The 23,442-nt window shown below is 36.5% G+C and overlaps 2 protein-coding genes across 3 annotated transcripts in view; both read right to left on the reverse strand.

Annotated features, from left to right (window-relative positions):
* LOC128527775 (voltage-dependent calcium channel subunit alpha-2/delta-1) overlaps positions 1–2,073 on the reverse strand; it is a 132,601-nt gene extending 130,528 nt beyond the window's left edge. For both annotated transcript variants that reach the window (XM_053500348.1, XM_053500349.1), the window contains exon 1: positions 1,668–2,073. In XM_053500348.1, coding sequence (XP_053356323.1) covers positions 1,668–1,774 — 107 coding nt within the window. In that variant the 5' untranslated portion in view covers positions 1,775–2,073. The remainder of the gene's footprint in view (positions 1–1,667) is intronic.
* A 13,837-nt stretch (positions 2,074–15,910) lies between these two features.
* pclob (piccolo presynaptic cytomatrix protein b) overlaps positions 15,911–23,442 on the reverse strand; it is a 59,428-nt gene continuing 51,896 nt past the window's right edge. The window contains exons 27-31 of the mRNA XM_053500098.1: positions 23,415–23,442; positions 21,669–21,736; positions 20,478–20,612; positions 19,489–19,634; positions 15,911–17,533 (exon numbers count right to left, since the gene is read on the reverse strand). The exon at positions 23,415–23,442 is cut by the window's right edge and continues 78 nt beyond it. Coding sequence (XP_053356073.1) covers positions 17,390–17,533; positions 19,489–19,634; positions 20,478–20,612; positions 21,669–21,736; positions 23,415–23,442 — 521 coding nt within the window. The 3' untranslated portion in view covers positions 15,911–17,389. The remainder of the gene's footprint in view (positions 17,534–19,488; positions 19,635–20,477; positions 20,613–21,668; positions 21,737–23,414) is intronic.

Raw genomic sequence — 23,442 nt, forward strand, 5'->3', positions numbered from 1 at the left:
AGGCAGACTGAATGCAGCTTTGCCCTTTTATTTTTCTCGCCTTTTCCTATGCATTGTGTTCTCTCCTAAGTTGCAGCCTAAGACACAAAATTAAAGACACCATCACGTTGACAAAATACAGGCAGCTATTGATCTGAGCCATCAGTGATGCTATCACACATATTATTCTCATTCATCAAGTCTTTCTGTCTCTGACTCTCGTTCTTTATTTATAGATCATGAATGATACTGTAGAACATTTGGGCATGCAGTGAAAACACATGTAGGAAAAAACAAAGAACATTTTTCATTTGCATTATATTATCTTCATATTTAAAACCTGTATTTATAAGAAGTTTGATCTAAACATATTAGAGCTCTTCCTTTGAGAATAAACAGAGTTGCTAAAATTAGTAGATATGGTGGACAAATTGGCGATATAATGCAAAATAGAAAGTAGGGTTGATATAATCCATATATTGTAATATCTGTTGCCCATATATACTGTATATATAGGAAACAGATATTACAATATATACTATATATACAGTATATACTAGTAATATTTCTAATATTCTGCTGGTACTGATAGTCTTTTTAAAATTTTACATTAAAAAATTGCATTTTTAAGGATTTTTGTTGAACATGAAATAAAATCCTAAATGACCAATTGAAATGCAACACAACACATCTAATTGTATTGCAAGTAGGACTGGCTATATACCCATGGTGACTACCATCGTATTTATTCCCATTTTTACGACCTACTGACAAACAGGGAAGGCCAAATAACGTAATTTGCATGTCTTTGGACAGTGGGAGGAAACTGGTGCACCCGGTAGAAACCCACTAAGCAAAGAAAAAACATGCACGCAGACCCCAAGGTGGGAATCAAACCAGTAAGGCACTGTTTACAGTGTATATATCACACACATTGTTTATATAGATAAATTAAGTGGAGCTTTGGGGATTTTTTAAAATAGATTTTTGTAAAACATGAGATGAAAATGTATCCGACCGATTACAATGCAGTCATATAAATATTTTGCAAGTAGGACTGGACGGTATGATGATATAACACAGATAACCATGATAAACAATGTTGCAATACTGTTTTTTCAATATCGAAGCTATGGTCAGTATGTTTTTTCTTATTTTTTATATTTTCTTATATTTGAAACTAAAATATGTACATAGAAAACTCTACACCTGTCTAGTGTGTATACATGCATAGAGATGCAACAAATATTATGGTATAGTTTTCTCTTATCAGACACTGCTAATTCAGAAATATCCTTTTTTGGATATAAGATGATTTATTAGGTTTGCTGAATGCACATATGCCTCGATGATATTCCTAATGCATGGAGTAGTGTATTAGCATGAGGATTTGTTGTTCTGGAGAAGGGCGTCTACTAAATGCTGTAAATGTGAATGATGATTATAAGTATAGAGTTTGGCACCTTAATTTTTTTTAAGGATGTACAACAGGGGTTGTAGCACTACTTTTAAAATGATGTTTATGATGTGGTGGAACACTTTCGATGAAAATTGTCAATAATTATAATAATAATAATAACGGTGTAGTCTACGCATTACGCACTTGAGAATGCCAATCAACAGTTTGCCCAAAGCACTTTCCCCCTGGTGTAAACAGCGCGAGCACGGCGCCGTGCCCGGGTACTCACATGAGCGACGTGGGGAACTGCGAGGCGCGCGAGCCGTGAAGCGCCGAGCACGCGAGCACAATGAGCAGCGGCGTAAGGGGCGATCCCGGGCTCATCGCGCGCGCCATGTCGCTCCACTCCTCATCCAGCGCTGCACTTCTCTCCTCTCCGCGAACAACACGCTCCTCCCTGCTCGGTAATCGGATTAGCCGGGCATCAGACTGTGTGTCCGGTTCTAAGCGCTCATCATGTTGAATGGCCCGCCGGTTACCGCGAGTGCGCGCGCAAGCTGTGTCGTTTCGTCACGCGCAACGAACGGTCATTTGTCTGCCCTCATCTGAGACCTGCGGAGCAAACTCTTGAAGCGCGAGTCTGGCGGGAAAAGTGATCGATAGCATGGACGAATCGTGTGTGAGAGTGCGAGTGTGTGTTTCTCTTATCGGAGTATCGGAGCCTCATCTCTATTCTAGTGATAGAGCCTCCAACCTATTGGCTGGCATCTCTCTCTCTCTCTCTCTCTCTCTCTTTTACTCCCTCTCTCGACCCGATTGATGCCATCAGATTACCACACACGCGTAAACAATTACGCTTGTGCTCCAGCCTTTAGTGTACGACATGGATACGGTTCCAAGATCTAAGTGCTGCCACTAGTTCACTGCTGAGACTTCAAGCCCTTAAGCAGAAAATTATTTCTCATATTACCATAACAACACACAAAGTTTGCCCAAAATTTTAAGCTTTGATATAAACCATGCATTTAGTTTAGTCCTGTTTATACTATTAAATTATCAAATCAGTTTGTTCAGAAAAAGTTCATAATTGTCTCACTATGGAAAACTTAGGGCATGAACAGAGTGCCAATTCAACACGGGGCACAAACACATATACTAATACAAAAAAATTTAAATCACACTCTCATTTACACACCACGAGCAATTTGGGAACACCAACCAGCCTAATCTGCATGACTTTGGACTATGGGAGGAAACTGGAGTACTCGGTGGAAACCCACCAGGCACGGGGCAAACTCCATGCACACAGACCCATGGTGGAAATCAAACCTGAGCCCTGGAGGTGCAAGGCGACAGTGTTAACTATTAAGCCCCTATGCCGCCCAACATTAGCTGTAATCCAGATGAATATAATAATATGCTTATTCTAATCTATTATCATTTATCAAGGCTGACGGTACGGTGGGTAACAGTGTGGCCTCGCACCTCCAGGGTTGAGGGTTTGATTCTCACTTCGGGTCTGTCTGTATAAAGTTTGCATGTTCTCCCTATGCTTGTGGGTTTCCTTTGTGTATTCTAGTTTCCTCCCACAGCCCAGAGACATGCCCAAAAAGTCGCAACTGCCCGTTGTGTGTGTGTGTGTGTGTGTGCCGTGCAATAAATTTGCACCCTGTCCAGGGTGTACCACGCCTCATGCCCTGAGTCTTCTGGAATAGACTCCTATACACAGGTATAGGAGATGAATAAATGAATGAATGAATTGATGCATTTACAAAGGCGATGTTAGTCAAAAGAAAAGGCAGGCAACTGCTTGCAGCCCAAGGCCAGTAGGGGGCCCAGAGGGCTGACAACATTATTTATTGTTCATAAGATAATGGTGATGAATGCTGGTTGGAGAAGCACCGTGAAAATGTTTTGCCTAGGGCCCCAGTATACTCTAGAATCACCTCTGATTATTTATGGAAAGAGAATTAGGCGTCACCTGTTGGTGGTACTTTTCTTCCACCACATTTGCATTTTGAGAAACAGGTTTTTGATTGTTTGCTTGTTTGTTTGATTGGTTTGTTTCTTGTTTTTTTTTTCCTTTAGAACTTTGTGTACACTGTCACAGGGGGCCTAAAGCCTAATCCAGGAGACATAGCGCACAAGGCGAGGTACAACACACACACACACACACACACACACATACACACACACAGTACATTATCTGCATGCCTCTGCATTGAGGGAGAAGCCAGGAGTACCCAGAGGAAACTCACCAAGCACAGAGAGAACATGCTCCACACACACAGACCCGAGGTGGGAATTGAACCCTCCACCTTGGATGTGCAAGGCAACAGACTAAGGTTATATTGTAATAAATGATAACAGAAACGAACTTATTTTGTGGATGCTCCATATCATAAAATCTATAAAGAGGCTTATAAAAAACAAGTTATTTATTATTTTATGAAAAAAACATATGAGCAAACTGTTACGGTACAAGACAAACAGAAACCTTTTCAATGCAGTTATTGGAAAAGAATCAAATTCGGCATAGAAACATTAACTTTGCTTTGTGCCAGGTCAAGCCATCACACCACTGTGTTGTTGTTTACCCTCCTATAACAGCATGCACCTCATGGTTTATTCCTTTTCTTTATATTATTTGCACAGAACTACTAGGATAGGCTCTGGATCCCCCACAGTCTTGACAAGGAATAAGTGCTGTCTGAACATCAGTGATTAAAAGCATAGGAAGCCACCAGTAAAGCATATAATTTGCATATTACTAATGCAGTCTATGTGCAGAGAATAAATAAATAAGGGTTGGAAAAACAAAAGAGGAATAATAGCAGTGCCAGAGAGATGATTTAAACAAAATACACAGCAGTTTACAGCAAATGTACTTTATACAGGATTGAAAAGCCTCTATATAGCTTTAGGCAGTGGAATAATACTGGATCTTTTTCCCCTCATCTTGCCCCACCCCTGCAGGTAGCATTGGGTCTGTTAGCAGTTTTAGTCTGCTCAGGCACCCTACCTGACTCAAGAGAAACAGTGAGGGTGGATTTTGCAAGGCTGCAAATCCCAGTATATGGTTTTAGGAGTGTGCTGGAGATACCCAACACCTTCTCAAGTATGCTTTACTTATTAAGCATACAGAGTGGAATAAAGAAGACAGTTTGTGCAGGAGTGCGCTTTTGGCTTTGGTGCATTATACCTGTCATATTTTGATTTATCTCTGGTTGTTATTTTATGAATTTAAAGAAAGGAACAAATAGTAATCCAAGTCTTCAGTTTGGGAAGGTAATAGACTGGCATGCAATTTTAGTAAAACAAACAAACAACAACAAGAGTGTGTGTTATAGTGATTTTATCTTAGATAAAGGTGTTGTTGTTTAGGTGAAGTAGAGTATACTGTATAAACCTCTTTTACCTATAATAAAATCAACTTATATACAGCAAGGTTGAATTCTCAAATCTGATTGGTTAGAAAGTGTGCATTTGTTTACTTGCACAGCCGGGACTGGAATTATATTACTAATGTAAAAAACATGTCTGTGTCCTTGTTTTAATGTTAAGTAGATGGTTGGTTCAGTAGTTTGTAGAAATAGTTAAAAGGTTAAAGCTAAAAATAAGCTGATAAGCTTTAATGTAATCAGTGATATTATTATTTCAGCTTAAAACCCACATACTGTACATGTTTGCCTGTCTTTCTGTACAGCAGAACTCTCTGCCCAACTTATTAATACAAAGAAATAACCTTTTCAAAATTAAGGTTGGGTATCTTACACCTTGTTTAAGTTTTACTTCCTTTATCGTCAGCCAAATACACTTCCTGTTTGGTAATCGGCGAGAGAATCAAAGTTGAGAAATCTAAAAAAAATTATAACTGTTCATCACATCGCTTTTACCTAAACATTTTGATTTTTATTTGTGGCACAGGTTTAATGTCTGAGTACTGCCGAAGTTACCACAGTGACAAAATCTGGCTGGATATTCTGTACAGGCAGAGATTTTTCTGAGACCGGTTTCGGGTTCTTTGATGTATGAAACATAAAGATATTATAGAAAGCAATGTACAAACAAAACCTTTCTTTTATTTATATAGATATTTCTACGTTGACAGCTTATATGAATCGTGTTTGAAAACACTTTGAATAGTATACGACTATTTTACACTTTTGTTAAGGGCTTGTCTTGCAGACAAAATTTGTCTATTTAATAAACATTATCTATTGTAACCTTGAATCTTTAAAAAGTTTGACATGTAATTTATTAATATGTGTAAGTATGGTAATCTGCTTTAATATACCTGTAGGTTCAGATAACTAAAAAAAGATCTCTAGCATAAAATAGAAAGGCTAGTGCACTATGTAGGGTGTAGAATACCTTGTTCCACACACCAAGTAGTGCCCTTATTCAGGAATTGGAGAGAGATTTGGGATTCAGCCACTTGTTAGAAGATAGTTAGCCTTGTAATTTGTGTTATCCATGGCCAAAATAAGGAGATAAGTTGTGTACTTGTCAGAACATTGACAGTTGGTCATGCTCATATCAACAAGCAGTAATGAAAGACTGAACATTGAAACGCAATGCAATCAGCAATTAGGGGCAATTTGGAACAACTTAGGAGCAATTACTAGGGAAACAACGCGTTGTATAATGTTATCAGATGTGTTTTATTGCTGAAAGTGCTTCTGTGACTGGTTTGGAATGTGGGTCTTGGAAGGCAGCTGCTCTCCCAACTTTTCAGTACTGCACCCCACTGAATCTTTTAGTGGTACACAGTACCGGGCCGTACCGGCCTACTTCCATGCATACATCAAAGTGATCATGGCACTCCATTTACATTTTGCCATATCAAACAACCCTTCTGTAAATTGTTAGTATATAACCGTGCGTATAATGTGTCTGTAATAGGTTATTCCTTTGATAATGCATACCCTAAGGTGGATTATTGTTATTAATATTATTGCTTATTGTATATTTATATATATAAAGTGAGGTCAATAAGTATTTAATCACCCTGTGATTTTGCAACATCACTTACTTAGAAATCATGGATCATGGGTCTACAATTTTAAAATAGTCCAGCTACACTCTGCTCATGATTCTAAATTAGTAGCAGCTGTTGTAGGTGGTTAGCTGTCATAAAGACACCTGTGCACCCCACAATCAGCCACAGTCTAAGTAGATACATGAGGTATCAATTATGCTAAGAATTGTGAAGAATCAGCCCAGAACTACACGGTAGGAGCTGGTCAATGCCGTGAAGAGAGCTGGGACCATCGTTTCCAAGGCTACTATCAGTAATACACTAAGACGCCATGGTTTATCTTGCATTGCACGGAAGGTTCCCCTGCTTAAGTCAGCCCATTTCCAGGTCCATCTGAAGTTTGCCAGGGACCATCTGGATGATCCAGAGGAGTCATGGGAGAAAGTCCTGTGGTCAGATGAGACCAAAGTAGAACTTTTTGGTCTTAACTCCATTCGCCGTGTTTGGAGGAAGAAGAATGATGAGTATCATCCCAATAATACCATACCTACAGTGAAGCATGGGGCTGGAAGCATCATGCTCCGGGGGTGTTTTTCTGCACAGGCTACAGGACGACTGCACTGTATTAAGGAGAGGATGAACAGGGCCATGTATTGTGACATATTGGGCAAAAACCTCCTTCCCTCAGTCAGAGCATTAAAGATGGGTCAGGGCTGGTCTTCCAACATGACAATGACCCAAATCACACAGCCAGGAAAACCAAGGAGTGGCTCCGTAAGAAGCATATGGACTATTTAAAGGCAAAATAACTGGTCTTTGAAGGTCAGAAATCTGTCTGATAAGCAAGTGATCAAATACTTATTTGTATTTTAAATAAATTGTTGAAAAATCATACAATGTGATTTCTGGATTTTTCTTTTTAGATTCTGTCTCTCACAGTGGAAATGCACCTATGCTGAAAATTGTAGACCCCTCTATGATTTCTAAGTAAGAGAACTTGCAAAATCAAAGGGTGATCAAATACTTATTGACCTCACTACAATAAGCAATAATATTAAAATGTTATAATATTAAAATAATGTTCTGTATTAAAGGTATAATATATATATATATATATATATATAAATATAAATGCGTCTATAAATGCGGCTCAATCTAGTAGATTTTATAACCATGAAAAAACAAATTAGAATTATTTTTTTCTTTTCTTTTTGGTTTACCATCAAATTGGTGTTCTACATGCTCTTCTCACAACTAGCTGCATTATCACATGCTATATATTTTCACAGGTGCTACTGGAGGATTTCATTACATATTCATGTGGTGTGACACTTATAGACAACTTCTCATGTTTATGGCACACAGAGCAGCACATCTGGATGACGATCACATATAGAGGGACTGTGCTTGATGGAAAGCTTTTTATGGAAAAAAAAAGCATAAAGGATTTGTTTTATCTGAGACCTTGGTACTATTTATTACCAGGTCAATGTTTATCTTATTGGGTGATGTTCACTAAACATCTCTTTATGTGTGTTCATAAAACAGCAGTGATGTGAAGCTAAGGTTTAAGATTAAATAATTCAGGCAGTCTATTTGTAATCCTCCCAGTGAACTCCAAATATTCCTGTTCTGAGCATCAGCACATTAGTACGTATTCCTGTTCAGAGCATCATTTAAGGGCTTTAATGAGCAACCCCTAGTTTTGCCCACTCCCTTAAAATGCATTTTAAAGGTCTTTGTGTTATGTTTGCTCTTAGAGATAGACACTTTCCTTGTGAAGAGATAAAAGTTAATCAGGGAGTAGGCGTGGAGGCAGGTCGGGGCAGAGGGAACAAGCTGCCAAGGGATTTCGGCTTTCATCCGTTACCTAGCAACCGTTCTCTGGCTTGACGACGGCTGTGGCAAAGAGGTTGTGCAGAAGAAAAAGAGAGAGAGAGACATAAAGAGGAAGAGCGGGTGAGAATGGGGGGTAGTAGTGTAAAAGAAATGAGCAAGGCCATATAGGGATGAATGAGGTGTTTTCTGTTCCTCCATGGAGAGAACTGAATTGGACTAATGGCTGAAGCACAAGAAAATCTCTTATTTTTCTGTTACATTGTTCCATCTTTGTGCTATTCAATTAGCACTGTCCCATCGACCAGCTCTCAAAAAGAGCCAAGGATTTCTAAAATACAAAAGAGGATCGGCTGCTTTTCTAAGTAAGAGACACTGCATGACCCAACAGTGGTTAAGTGAAAACAACATCAGTATGTGATAAAAGCTCAAGGCCAGCATGCAGCTAAATAAAAAGAACTTTGCGGGGGGAAAAAACTCATGAAAAAAAGAACTATCAAAACATGTCTTCCTATTAAAATTCCCTTTAGATGCGAAGACTGGTGTAGTGTCCTGTTTTTTTTTATTTTTAGTTTTTATTTTCTTTTTTCCACATAGAGAACTCTTCAGGCACTGATTAAAGCTTAGTGAAAACCAAAGTTCATGCGCACTCAACAACAAAAAAAAAGAAATAATAAGAAGATGGGTCTAATGTGTATCCCCACTATCTGTTCAGTGTGTTTTCAAGAACCTAGGCTCAGATCCTGGATAAATATAAATGAAGAAGTCCAAAATGTTAGACACACATTAAAAGTTTGTTAAAAGTATGATGGGGCAGAGCTAGAAAAGTGGAAAAGGATAGAATAAACATGGCATGACAAGTATCAGATGACAAAGCTGGGCATCATTTATGGATAGTGAAGTCTATGGTCATAAGTAAATTTTACTTGAACCCATAATTCACAGATACATTATTATTCGTGAAAGAATAGAGGGCGTTAGACCAAAGCCAGGAGTGACTATATGGCATGTAATTCCAATACTAATCCCCCCCCCTCCTCCTTTTTCTCCTCCTCCTACGACTACTACTATTACTACTACAAATAGCAACAACAACCAAAAAAATAAAAATAAAATGAAATAATAATAATAATAATAATAATAATAATAATTTTATATAATATTATCATCACACCACCATAATAAACCTCATTATATTTATTACCTGGTTATTGGAAAAATAAATCTCTATGTACACTGTAATTAATATATATCATGTCCTAAACATCACATAAAGCACAACTGTGCTCTGTAGAACTGACCTGAATGAATATTATATATGCACACACACACACACACACACACACACTACACTACACTACAATACACTAGTCCCATGGGCCCTACTACCCTTCTACACTGCATCTCCATGGCAACATACCCTGCCTGCATTAACCAGGAAAAGCGTGTCAGTGTTATCAGTTTTATCTCACAGTGTCTTGTTACATTCTTGGTAATTGCTGCTTTGGGCCATCTCACTCCTCTATTGTTTGGTGTTTAGTAGTGTTTAGTGCTGAGGGTGTTGGTCAGATTTTGTATCAGTTGTATACACTATAGATTAGATTAAGGTTTATGGTTCTTGAAATTTACTTGAATGCTAAGTATGATAGATGAAAGGAAATTTTTGACTGTTTGGTCTGATTTATTCATTGATTTATCTACTGAACCTTCATTACATCCTGAAATTCTTCATAATGTTTTAATGTAAGATGATTTTATATAGTTGAGCTCATTATCAGTGCCAGTGTCAGAGATAACTTTATTAATGAAGTTAATGATGTTTATTTATCCACTATGATTAATCATCTTTATTTTTCTTTTATCCTACGAGATAAATCTCTAACGTTTCACAAATAAGCGTCACATTCAGGGAATAGAGAGGAGTTAATGATTACATGGCGCCCTCTGTTGGGTAAGATCTAAAAATACAACTTTCTGCGCAACACACTTGGGACCAGATTCAGTGAATGTGGAAGATTTAAAATACATTTTATTATGCAAAATGTATTAATGAATTCAATTTTATGTTCGATTGTTTATGTAAATAAAAAGTTAAATGTAAAAGGTTAACAAACACAATGTTTTCATGTGTGTTTAATTCTGAAAATTTTAGAAAAAAAATATATTTTTTTTATATTGTTTGTGTTTTATTTTTAATTGTTTTAATTTTATTGTATTTAGTTTTATTTTTTTTTGTAGTGAGTGTTTTTTTTTCTTTTTTTCCATGCACAACACATGTACAGAAAATTCACATGTTGTATATATTTTAAATGCAAATTTAAGAAAAGTTTACAAATATAAAAACAAAAATAGAATTCAAGTCTGAGGAAAACAGCTATTCAATAATATTTTTTACATTTTGTCTAATTACAACTACAAACGTAAATGTATTTTAAGGGGATTTTATGTGATAGACCAACACAAAGTGGCACATAATTGTGAAGTAGAAGGAAAATGATAAATATATATATTTTTTTAATATCTTACATTTTTTTAAATTGTGGCGTGCACTTCTTGATGCTGTTTTTACACTAATGTTTGTTAACAAACCTCCGAGGGCTTCACAGAACAGATGTATTTATAGTAAGATTAAATTACACACAGGTGGACTCTATTTACAGATTAGGTGACTTATGAAGAAAATGGGTTCCACTGGGTTTTAGTTTGAGGTATCAGAGAAAAGAGGGCTAAATGCAAATGCATGTCATACTTTTAAAATTTTATTTGTAAAAAAAAATTTTTTTAAACAATTTATCATTTTCCATCCACTTCACAATTATGTGCCACTTTGTGTTGGTCTGCCATCCATATCCCAATAAAATATATTTACTTTTGTGGTTGTAACTTGACAAATAGTGGAAAAATTTAAGGGGTATAAATACTTTTGCAAGGCACTTTAGTGTGTTCTTTCACCATAAAAGAAAAGTTCACCATGTATAACATTTCCCCATCAATGGCATAGACAAATAAATAGTGATGGTGGTTTTAACAACCAGTACAGAGCAATGGCCATATAGTTGTGTCCTCACCAGTACGTTGCCAAATAGCATCAATTTTAAACAAGCACAGAATTGTTTTAAAATTGCTCGCAAAGCAAGTAACAGCCCCTACAATTCCATTTCATGTGCTTTATGGAACATTATTTTTGACCAAAGAGGCACGACTAAAGCAGATGGTTAATTATTTTTTTTTGCAGAATATGCAGGAAAATGGATTCCTGTGAATCTTGCAGATGACTAAATAGCTTCAGACCACACTGGATTCAAACATGAAGCAATGCAAACACTGCACAAACTCTCACAGACATAGTCCGCCATTATAACAAGAAAATAACTATAGCTGTGATGATGAATAGCATAACAAAAGTATATTCTAAGCATATCTATTTTAGATTAAAAAAAATATTATTCAAAATAAATTATTACATTTTATCCTGGTCAGTGTCATGGTACTGTATATCCGAAACCTACCCTGGAAGCAATAAGTATGAGATCAGAAGACATCGGTAGACATCAGAAGACATCAGGCGCAGAGTTAAATAATACAATTTATACAAATAGTTATAGCTTTTTTATGACCAGAGAAATATAGGAACATCTCTGTAAATGTACCGTATAGCGATAATATCATTAAATTGAAAGTTTTCCTCCTCTGTGTGTGTTTATATGAGTACATGTGTATGTTATTAAAATCACTGACAGGTGACATGAATAATGCTGATTATCTTCTTAATGTGGCACATGTCAAGGGGTGGGGTATTTAATGGAAAAAGTCAGTCCTTTAACGTTTATGTGCCAAACGTGATATAAAAAATGATATTCAGTGACATACTGACCGGTTCACAGGTATGGAAATCTCACTGATTCATTTGAGGAGCAATGATTGGTCCATACAGTACAATCCCATTAAAAGAGCATGCACGCACACAGCTACACACACCCCTTTATTGCCAGAAATATCTCCTCATCTGCCTTTGCATGCATATGGACTAAAGTAACATACAATTCTTAATCCATATGTTTTAATATAATGTTGGCCCACCCTTTGCAGCCATAACTGCTTCAACTCTTTTGGGAAGGCTTTCCACAATGTTTGGGAGTGTGTTTATGGCTTTTTCTATGACTATTTTTCCAGAAGCGCATTTGTGAAGTCCAGACACTGATGTTGGACGAAAAGGCCTGGCTTGCCGTCTCTGCTCTAATTCATCCCAAAGGTGTCTTATCGGGTTGAGATGAGGACTCATGCCAGTCAAATTCTTCCACACCGAACTCACTTATCCATGTGTTTATGGACCTTCCTTTGTGCACTGGAGTGTAGTCATGTTGGGAACATAAAATTGTCCAAAATGTCTTGGGATGCTGAAGCATTAAGAGTTCCTTTTACTGAAACCACATCTTAATCCCCAATCCACTAAATTTTACACGTGGCACAATGCAGTCAGACAAGTACTGTACCAATGGTTTGCATTGCACTTGGTTATGTAAGATTTGGATGCAGCTGCTCGGCCCATTCCATGGAGCTCACATTCCCATGCGTGAGCTAATCTGAAGGCCACATGAAGTTTTGAGGACTGTATTAAAGTTGGCGACCTCTGTGCACTAGGCATCTCAGCATCTACTGACCCACCTCTTTGATTTTACGTGGCCTACCACTCCATGGGTGAGTTTCTGTCGTTCCCAAATCACTTCCACTGTGTTACAATACGACTAAGATGTTTAGTAATGAGGAAACCCTGCTGGAATTCACTGAGAGTGGCCCATTCTTTCCCAAATGTCATAAGCTGTACAATAGAAATTCATTGACGATTTTGTGTTTTTTTTTTTCCATATACTTCAGTATTTTCATTGTGTGAGTTTTTACAGAATTTATTTGAGAGATTGATGTGGATTAATTGACATCATCCAGATAAGCTGGAAGCGGTCTGCATGCCTAGGTGCTTGATATTACACACCTGTAACCATGGATGTTTTTTAGATTAAGTTTAAGAAATTTGTTGTAAACTTGTTTGCTACTTTTATTTAGGAGCTCTGTTAGCTATGCATGCATCTGTCTACTTACAATATATGTAATAAATTACTTACCCACACAATGAATTTCAGCAAGAAATAAAGGGTGTCACCCCAGAAGCATCATGCTGGCGGTTGATGCAATTTATTTCCCAAGACTGATTTTCATTGGCAGCTTGGGTCACAACATTGAATTCCTGCCAGATAGACCTCTATTACATTGCCAATTGAACCAGCAATTATTGGAGCCTAAGGAAGGGAAGGGTAGATTTCATACTGTCTCAGCTTATGATGGTCACCTAAACCTAAAGAACTTTAAGGAATTAATGAGACAGCAGTTCCTCATCCTTTGGTACTGTAGGAGCCCCTCTTAGACCTTTCATTGGGGTAGGATATAGCCAGTGAGGTATAGCTGGAGCAGCAACTTCCAGGTTAAAGAAACACCCCACATCACGCTCCAAAATGGGGCTGACAGCACACATCTCCAGGAGGAAACTGGAGAGACATTCAGGGTGAAACCCCTGCGCCGGGGTACAGGAGAAAGCTGATAGCATTGATCTCCAGGCAAAAGGCTAACAGTACAGCTCTGTTTCAATACACCCTTTCTGCTCTGGACACCATGGAGGTCAGCCTGGTGATCTCCACATTCTGGCTTAAAACACATTCCTTCTTATAACTTAGTGGAGCTCTACCTGTCTCCACAACCACACTCCCAGTTCTTCACACCTCATCATCCTCCAGAGTTCTATGAGATGATCTCCTATGGCAGGCTTCAGGCTACTTCAGTTAGCTACCCATCTCATATACTGTATACATCTTGCCCTTTTTTGCTTGAATCATGCCATGCGCTGCTCAATATATACCTTGTTCTGATTGATGTGTGCACTGATCTGCCCAAGTCTGCAATGACCCCTCGATAGACATCCTATTTCCACTAACTGGCAGTTTTGAAAACAAAGTGCTTCTTCTGCCACCAGACTTTAGGGATGTAGTGCTGGCACCACCCACTGGCATTGTGGATGCCATGCTGGCTCCACCACCTGCATTGGAGCTTGTGCCACTGCTAGGATTTGAGGAAGTCATTCTGACACAATCACCTGGTTTTTAGGATCTCATGCTGGTGCCTCTGCCTGAATACTAGAGCTCATGCTGGCACTACTGCCAAGCTTCATGAGTTGGAAGTCCCACCTGAACCTCTCCACCACAGGGGACCATGTTTGCTTTGAACCTAACTTAGATGGTGTTGCTTCAGCAAGCAAGTTTAGGATACACCTGTTTATATCTTTATAAATGACTCATTACCAGAAAGGTTGAAACGTCCACTTTAACAGGCATTTTATCTGTTAGGCATTTCAGTTAAATTTATTAAAAGTACAAAGTGTAAAAATTGTATAGTATATGCCACAGTAGGTCATATTAGTTAATTACAGTATAATTCCAGTCTTAAGACATGCAAATAAACTCTAATTAAAAGAAGGCTTTGTTGTCTGTTGTCTGTTTCTACAGTAAGATATATAGAAATGTATGTTGCATAACATAAAGCAAACTTTATTTGCTCTCTGTCTAAAACTAAATGAGAAAATAGAGACGCATTTTTACATTTATAATAGAATCTCTAATATTTATTAGATTTAGGGAACATTTCATTCATATATTTCTTTTCTTTTTTTTCTACAGCACAATTTGCATAATTTCATGACATCCTATGGACAACCATAAAACCATGACATTAAAATTCTCATTTTTACAAGTTTAAAAAACAAAAAAACAAAATAAAACAAGACTCAATGTACAAGCATTTTACAGTCAGCATACAGTTTTTTTTTTTTTTTTTTTCAGATAAAGGTACTCTATTTTTCCATTTTTTTACACAGAATCTGTAGGCAAAAATATCAACAGACACTAGCTGAACATGCAACATCCATGTAAAACAATAGAAATTCATTGACGATTTTGTGTTTTTTTTTCATATACTTCAGTATTTTCATTGTGTGAGTTTTCACAGAATTTATTTGAGAGATTGATGTGGATTAATTGACATCATCCAGATAATCACATGGATCACTTGCTCACATATTTCGACAAATACATATGTACAGACAGGACTTTGACCTTGAGTTCACACGCACATGCTCAGTGTCGGACCAAATAAATATTCAAACCTCTTCTTATAGAAAATATCTTATGTATTTACATAATCAAAAAAATAATCAAATCACATTCACACTATTTACTTCAACTGAATACATTAGACTCATCATGTTATTTCCCAGGGATACAGCATAACAAACCAGGCAGACATTACACTGACACAACAGAGAGAAGACAACAGCCATATTTTAGTCATTATTTAAAGGGGACACAGCTTTTGATTGGAATCCAGATACACAGCACTATTCGAGGTGGAATGCTATAGGCATTAAAAACCATGGTGTTTAATTGGCTGTTGAAAATGGGTTCTTGTATTTTGTAGAGCACCAACAAGGCTAAAATATTTTTAAAGTGTTTTTTTTTTTTTTTTTTTAAGATTACAATAAAGTAGGTGCAATAACTTTTCTATAGTTGTAATGGAAAGTCCAACACATACTGGAACAAAAACTAAAGTGCATATTTTAAAATGTGTTATTATATATATATATATATATATATATATATATATATATATATATATATATATATATATATATATATATATATTTCAAAACTCTGCATCCATCCATCATTTATGTTGCATAGAAATACTCAAACTGAAGCCGTGGATTTGGTTAGGTTGGCACGTAGTTGATTTCATTGTGACAGCAACCCAGTCACCACATTAACATTTCTTTTATTCAAGCACAGGTAGCCATATCTGTACACTATTCTTACAATATGTACTTGATATGGTTATTAAAGAATCCTTAAATATCCTTTATTTCTATGTGCAATAGAACAAACAAACAAACAAACAAACAAAAAAACATCCACATACCTCCATATGGAAACAATGATTACTCTTGTTGAGGTGATCAGTGGGTTTCCATTCCTTCATCCTCATTTTCAATAAAGTACTTCATTAATCCCAACGGGGAATTGTAACAATTTTAAAAAGTACAGTAATGGTCACTGTCTGGTGTTTTAGCACAACCTACTACAATTTACAATATTGTAATTTATTACAATTTACACTGATATGGTGCAGGCAGTGAATATGTTTCATTCTCTGCTACTAAAACTGAGATGAGCAGCCTTTTTGTTTTTTCCATTTCAAAAAAACAAAACAAAAGAATCTGCACCAAGGGGACACTCATTTACATACACTTTGCACCATTTGAAATGAACACAAACAATGGCGAGATTTCAGCTGAGCCAATTTAGAAATCTGCGTCTATATTTTTTGTCCATTTTTCATTGCATATTTGTTTGAACACAGAACAGTACAAAACAGGAATCACTGTTGACATCAGAACAATTACATGACAATTACTTTCAGATGCTTTCAAAAAATCATGGACACGCATACAATCATTCTTTGCCGTTGATTCAATGTAGGCATGATGACGTTTCAGAGAACTTAAAGCTCTTTCAAGAACATAGTTCAAGGTATACAGCTGTGTTCAGAATATAAAATAAAAGTAGCATTTTTTTTTCATTCCACTTCAAGTCCAAAGGTACAACGTCTGTATTTTCATAGACAAAATGAAATACTGCAAAAAAGTCTCTGATTTAGATGAACAAGATTCCAAAATGTTGATGTGACAATTAATAAGCTGTGCTAAAAGATCATACTGTATTTATCACATAAAAAAAATCTGAAGTAATTTTTCATTATATTTTTTCAGTATTGTATGTACATAACATAATCTGATATGATAAATGTAATCATATATAAACTATACAGTGGACTGAGGGGGAAGGAGATGGTTATATTTTCTGAAAAATTCAGAAATGTTGCTACTGATTTCTTGATATATGCTCAATTCGATTTAAACACTCTGTACAATAATTGTGACAGCTAAGAAAGCTTTTAAACCCACTGACTGAGGGTCTGAATTTCAATAAAATGTACGTCTGACAAACGTTTGACAATGACACGATTATCATTTAACGGTTGTTGTCATCCTCCTTTTATTCTTTATAGTCACTTATTTCTTGACTGGCTAGTACAGATCAGGGCTGTGTATGAGGAGAACTGGCCACTAATTTGTGCCAGCTCACCGCTCGCTTCCGCATGTCTACTTTGTCCAACCAAATGTACGCTTCACCAATTAGTGTCTTCTTCACAAACTTCCCTCCGTTAGACACAAGGAACAGCTGTTTCAAGGACAAGAGATAAGAAAGCACAGAACATTTCGCAACATTAGCAAGGTCCATAATGATGTAAGATCCATAATAAAGAGCACTAATTTGTATACTAAGTATTCTTGATAGCAGCATTTGAATCTTTCAGGCTTTCAGGGAGAAAAATAACTAAATGAGTACCGAGGTAATTTGATCTCCAGTATAATCATATTTAAAGGAAAATCAAAATGCAACATAATCTCAGGATTACTTTGAAGCCAATATTCATGTGCAGAATGCAAGATCCATACAGACATTGTTTGACAGGTTTAGGCTGGAGCACTCCAGTGTTCTTCAAAGAGCCCTGACCTCATCGCCGTTTGACAGCCTTGGCGTGTATAAGAATGCTGACAGTGTTCCCATCAGAGATGGAAGGTAACTGAGTACATCTACTTCATAACTGCATGTAAGTACAGTACATATTCAATGTTTCATAAGCATTGGCTTCATAGTAATTCTGAGATTATGTTGCATTTTCTTTAAATATGATTACACTTATATTTTATGTATCTGTACTTTACTTGACCATTGTTATTAGGGGGTGCTTATACTTCACTGCGTCCTACAACAAATATACACTGATTAGCCATTACATTACAACCTGGTTAATATTGACTAGGTCCTCCACTTTTTTTCCACCATAACAGTGATGCACTGTGTGTTCTGACACCTTTCTATTACAACCAGTATTAACCTTTCTAATTCATTTGATCTACACTAGCTCCTGATAAGACAACATGAGCCAGCCTTCGCTCCCTATGTGCATAAGTGAGCCTTTTCCACCCATGACCCTGTCCCAAGTTCACCGGATTGGATCACTTTTGGAATGTCTCGACCACAGCAGACAGGGAACATCAGTTTTGGAGTTGCTCTGACCCAGTCCTCTAGCCATCACAATTTGGCCCTTGTCAAAGTCACTTAATTCCTTACATTTTTTTCTGCTTCCAACACATGGACTGCTGGAAAAAAACGTTCACTTTCTGCCTAATGTTACCCCTCATTGTAACATTAAGATATTGAAAATGCAACCACTGTGATGGCTTACATATTGCAATGGCTGGACAACTGGGTCAGATCAACTCCAAAACTGCAGCTCTTGTGGAAGGTTCCCAGGCTTCAATAGGTAAGGACATACCAAAAGTGATCCAAGAAGGAAATCCAGTGAACTGGTGACAGGGTCATGGGTGGCCGAGACTCACTGATGCACATGGGGAATAAAGGCAGGCCTGTGTAGTCCGATCCAATAGAGCTATTGTAGCTCAAAGTAAGCATGAGGTTAATGCTGGTTCCAATAAAAAAGTGTCAGAACACACAGGTCATTACTGTTTTTAGTAGCAAATGGGACGGACCTACTCAGTATTAGACGGATGGTCATAATGTTATGGTTGATGTCAGTGTATGTAAATTGTACTTTACATTTCTGCTCGACATTGCATTAAATAACTGTGGTGGTTTGTAGTTTTTTTGAAGTGGTAATATCGCCACCTGCTGCCAATGTTGCACAATTGCTTTTCCTAATCATGTATCTGGTGTTAAAAATCAGAAGTAGAGACAGTTGCTGTGATGAAACAGCACAGAGAGAGAGAGAATTCTTATGCCTTAAAGCTGCTGTGATCGAATACAATTTCAGTACTTTTGATACCTAAGTAAATTTCAGTGTGAGTACTTTTGTACTTTTAATCAAGTTCAATAGAAACAAAATGAATGAACAAAAATAGTTCATCATTACTTAAAAAAACATAAGCAGGCTTTCACAAACTTAATATATGTCCTTCATTTACATTCTGGAACAACTTTCTGTTTAGTAAATAACAAATTTACATGAGAACCATACACATATATAGTGAATAAATAGATGTAAATTACTAAACTACTTGTTTTTGTTTGTGATTCGGTCTTAATTTACTCATTATAATTAGTTTTCTTACCTGAATTGAGTGACCAGCCGGGTTGAGACTGAAGCGGAAAGTCTCATTAAAAGAAGGCTCTCTGTCATGGCGGCACACTCTTGTCTTTTTCTTAATGATCCGCTTCTGTGTAGCCACGTTAACCACATAAAGCTTCACATACAAATCTTAGAGAAAAAAAAATGGCTTAATAACGGTCTCATTTTTGTCTTAGTTTTTAAGTATCACACTAATTAATTTCTATCATGTTCTCCTAAAAGACCAAACCAAACAGCTGCTTAACATCCATCCATCCATCCATCCATCTGTCCATACATACAGTACATACAGTACATACACTTACCCACCAATTTATCTACCACCCATATTGTACATACATACATGAAAATATCAATCATTCAGTCAAATAATTCATTTATGAACCAATCCATTCATTCATCTATTCAAACATCAATCAATCAATCAATCAATCAATCAATCAATCAATCAATCAATCAATCCATGCATCCATCCAGCCATCCATTTATTTATTTAGCCTTCTACCCATCTATTTTATCTATTCATCCATCCATCCATCCATTAAAATGGTCATGGGGCAATAATTTGCATGCACACACCAGATTCATGCCAACTGACAATTTAGCATAGCCAATGCACCCACTGTCTATTTATTTAATTATTTTGTGTGTGTGAGGAGGGACATAACCCAGAAATACCCTAAATGGACACAGGTAGAACATGCCAAACTCCACCCAGACCTGATCTCATGACCAAACCAGGAATACAAGCTGTGGGAAAGCATCACTACCCAGTGCATGCTGGGAAAAACTGCCACTAATTTAAAGTTCTGAACAACACTATCCCTTGAAAAACATCAGTTAGAATCTCTGTCATAATTTAGAGTGTATTCCTGGTACTGAGACAGATTCAGCCATTTCTGCTTAGGATAATAATGTTACGCTTTATGGGTCCTGTGACAGAGATGTGGGATGTAATCAAACCTCCATTACCAGGCAGATGATCTGGAGATTTGAACTTGTATGTAATGTTCCTGCACTGTAGAATTTCAAGAACAAGCTGTTCTCCTTCAGTCTTCATCTCTTTCTTCAGCGCCACCTTGATCTCTCCAATCATATGGTTCTTACCTACATCCATTAATTAAAACCATAAAGCAATCAGTATCACCAACACATGTACATGATTAAGAATTCATATTATTCAACATATTTTATTAATAATTTAACCACATAAAATCTTTTTTATGGGTCCAATTCCTAATTAACACAACTGCATATTGTGAGCCTGATACTGAATAGTGTATGTCAGAAATACAAATAAATATTAAGTGACTTTTAGTGGACATTATTTGAATATTAACTTTTAACTAAATGAACCATGTATACATCAAAACAGAAGGTTATAGAAGGTTATAAATGAGAACGTATTGTTACCAAAGTAACAGTACATGTACAGTAAGACTACATGACAAGCTGAATACTGCAAATAAAAAGCTTATTATCAAGTCAAGATTAAAATCTTTGAGAAAAAAAACGTCTTTCTAATACAGTATGCATTCACCAGATTTCATTTATTGGTTTAAAAGTAAGGTTACAGACTACTGCACTTCCTGCCAGACTGGAGACCATTGCTTGTCTCTCTCTCTCTCTCTCTCTCTATCTCTCTCTCGCTCTCTCTCTTTTTCACACTCACTTCTCTAATGAATTATTCAGAAGAGTAGAGATGTGACTCAGTAGAACACCTATAACAGACTACTGTATCTGTTCACCCAACAGGATCGTAACCTCATAAACATTAACGGCAAGCTGATACTATTAATAACCCTCATATGGTGCACATTTATCCATGTATATAACATTCAGGTATAACATTCAGGTTAAACCTGATTAGAGATGAGACTATAAATGTTTTATTATTGTGATCTTCTGAGAAGTCTTTCAGTTACCCTACAGTAACTCCCCCTGGGTGAGGAATCTCTCTTTGTTGGACTCGGTTCAGTTCAAACATTTTGATTCTTGGACTAGGTTATAATTTTTTCACTTTACTATTAATGCCTTAAAATAGCATTAAAGAGACAAAAGGTATCAAGACAGTAGGCTGTGTCAATTTTACATTATATACTTTACTTTAATTTACCATACAAGTTTCCATTATTTCTTAATGAAACATAACATTAAACTTACTTTCGGAGTCATGCAGATTCTTCAGGGAGTCTGCACCTCTCAAATCCAAGCCATTAGGAATCGTCTTCCTGATAGACAAAGAAACATCATTCTATTAATATAACTAACTCGGTTTATTCTCTTATTTTTGGCGGCTTAGCATGTCTAGGAAATGCCCATACCTCAACCGAGTGGTACTGGTGACTCAATCAGTTTTAATTCAACACACTTCAATATGAAATAGTGACTCAAGACCAAAATTTGAGCAAAACCTTAAATGGTTAGTTAGTGTACTCATACAATATTTGACTAAACTACTAGATTTATTATTATGTAAAAATGCAACTTGATGCAGTCTTAAAAAGAGCATGAATTAATGTAAATATAAAATATTCAAATATAAAACACACCATTAACACCACTGCCATCAGAAATATACTGTACTAAATCAAGAAGTGCAAGATTGTTCGCTTAGACAAGCCTGAGACAACATTTGCTGAAAAAGTCCTTGCACAGTCCAAGACATGGATCAAATCTATCTTAGCCTCAAACTACTGTACAGTGAATGTATACTGTACTGTAAGTCTATAGGTTGTTGGACTTTCGACTGCTCCCATTAAGGGGTTGCCTATCTGATCTACACACAGCTTGGCACAGGTTTTACACTGGATGCCCTTCCTGACACAACCCTCCCATTTTATCCAGGCTCGGGACCGGCACTGTGGGAACTGGGTGGGAATCCTATAGTGCCTACCATGGTAATGTCTAAAGTACCACAGTATTAGTATGATATATTGTGTATAGTAAACTATATTAAATACCATAATAAAATTTATCAAGGGTATTCTACTTTATTCTACAAAACATTAATTATATTTCTTAAAAACTATTTTTCTTTACTTGGACTTGTGCTTCAAGTTGTTGTGCTGTAAGGTGATTATTTTTTCCTTCATTTTTGTAACCTGGCCTGCATGTTGGATTGGTTTTTGGCACTATCCATGATTCTGTCTAACATGATTAAAGTACTTGAATAGAAGAAGCCCCACAGCACCTTGCTGTCATCACTATGCTTTTTTGTGCCAAACATATCATGCCCAAAACATACCATCTTGATCTTATCAAACCATAAAACATTTTGCTATACATTTAGGTAAAATCTAGATGGATTTAAAATGATTTTGTCATGAGAAAGGACTCCCATTTAACCATCCCAACCTACAGCGATTGGTTTATTCTATCAGTCACATGTTCCATTAAAAAAGGGGGAAAAGTCTGCCTACTTTTAAGGTAAAAATAGTTTATTTCTGTATTTACTTTATTATAATTTTTTTTTTTACCTTACAAAAACATTTTAACAGCAGGGGTGTATATATATATATATATATATATATATATATATATATATATATACATATACATATACATATAAAATTATTATGATTTTTATGAAGGCTAGGGTTAAGGATAACTCAGTGGTTAAGGCATTGGACTACAGTTCGGAAAGTCCCAGGTTCAAACCCAATTGCCACTGTTGGGCTCTTAAGCAAGGCCCTTAACCCTTAACTGCTTAAATGTCTAATGAGATAAAAATGTAAGTTGCTCTGGATAAGGGCATCTGCCAAATGCCCTAATGCAAATGTAATAGGCACATTAATTGCCATTCACTAAACCCAGACAAATTTATTTTAAACCTAGAGCTAATTCTGAATGTAGATATTGCAAATGCATAATAAACTGGGGAAGAATATGTTATTGAAGTGCACTTACAGTTGAGGCACCTGAAAGATAGCACTGT

Source organism: Clarias gariepinus, chromosome 7 (assembly GCF_024256425.1).
Source record: "Clarias gariepinus isolate MV-2021 ecotype Netherlands chromosome 7, CGAR_prim_01v2, whole genome shotgun sequence".
NCBI classification, from domain to species: Eukaryota; Metazoa; Chordata; class Actinopteri; order Siluriformes; family Clariidae; genus Clarias; species Clarias gariepinus.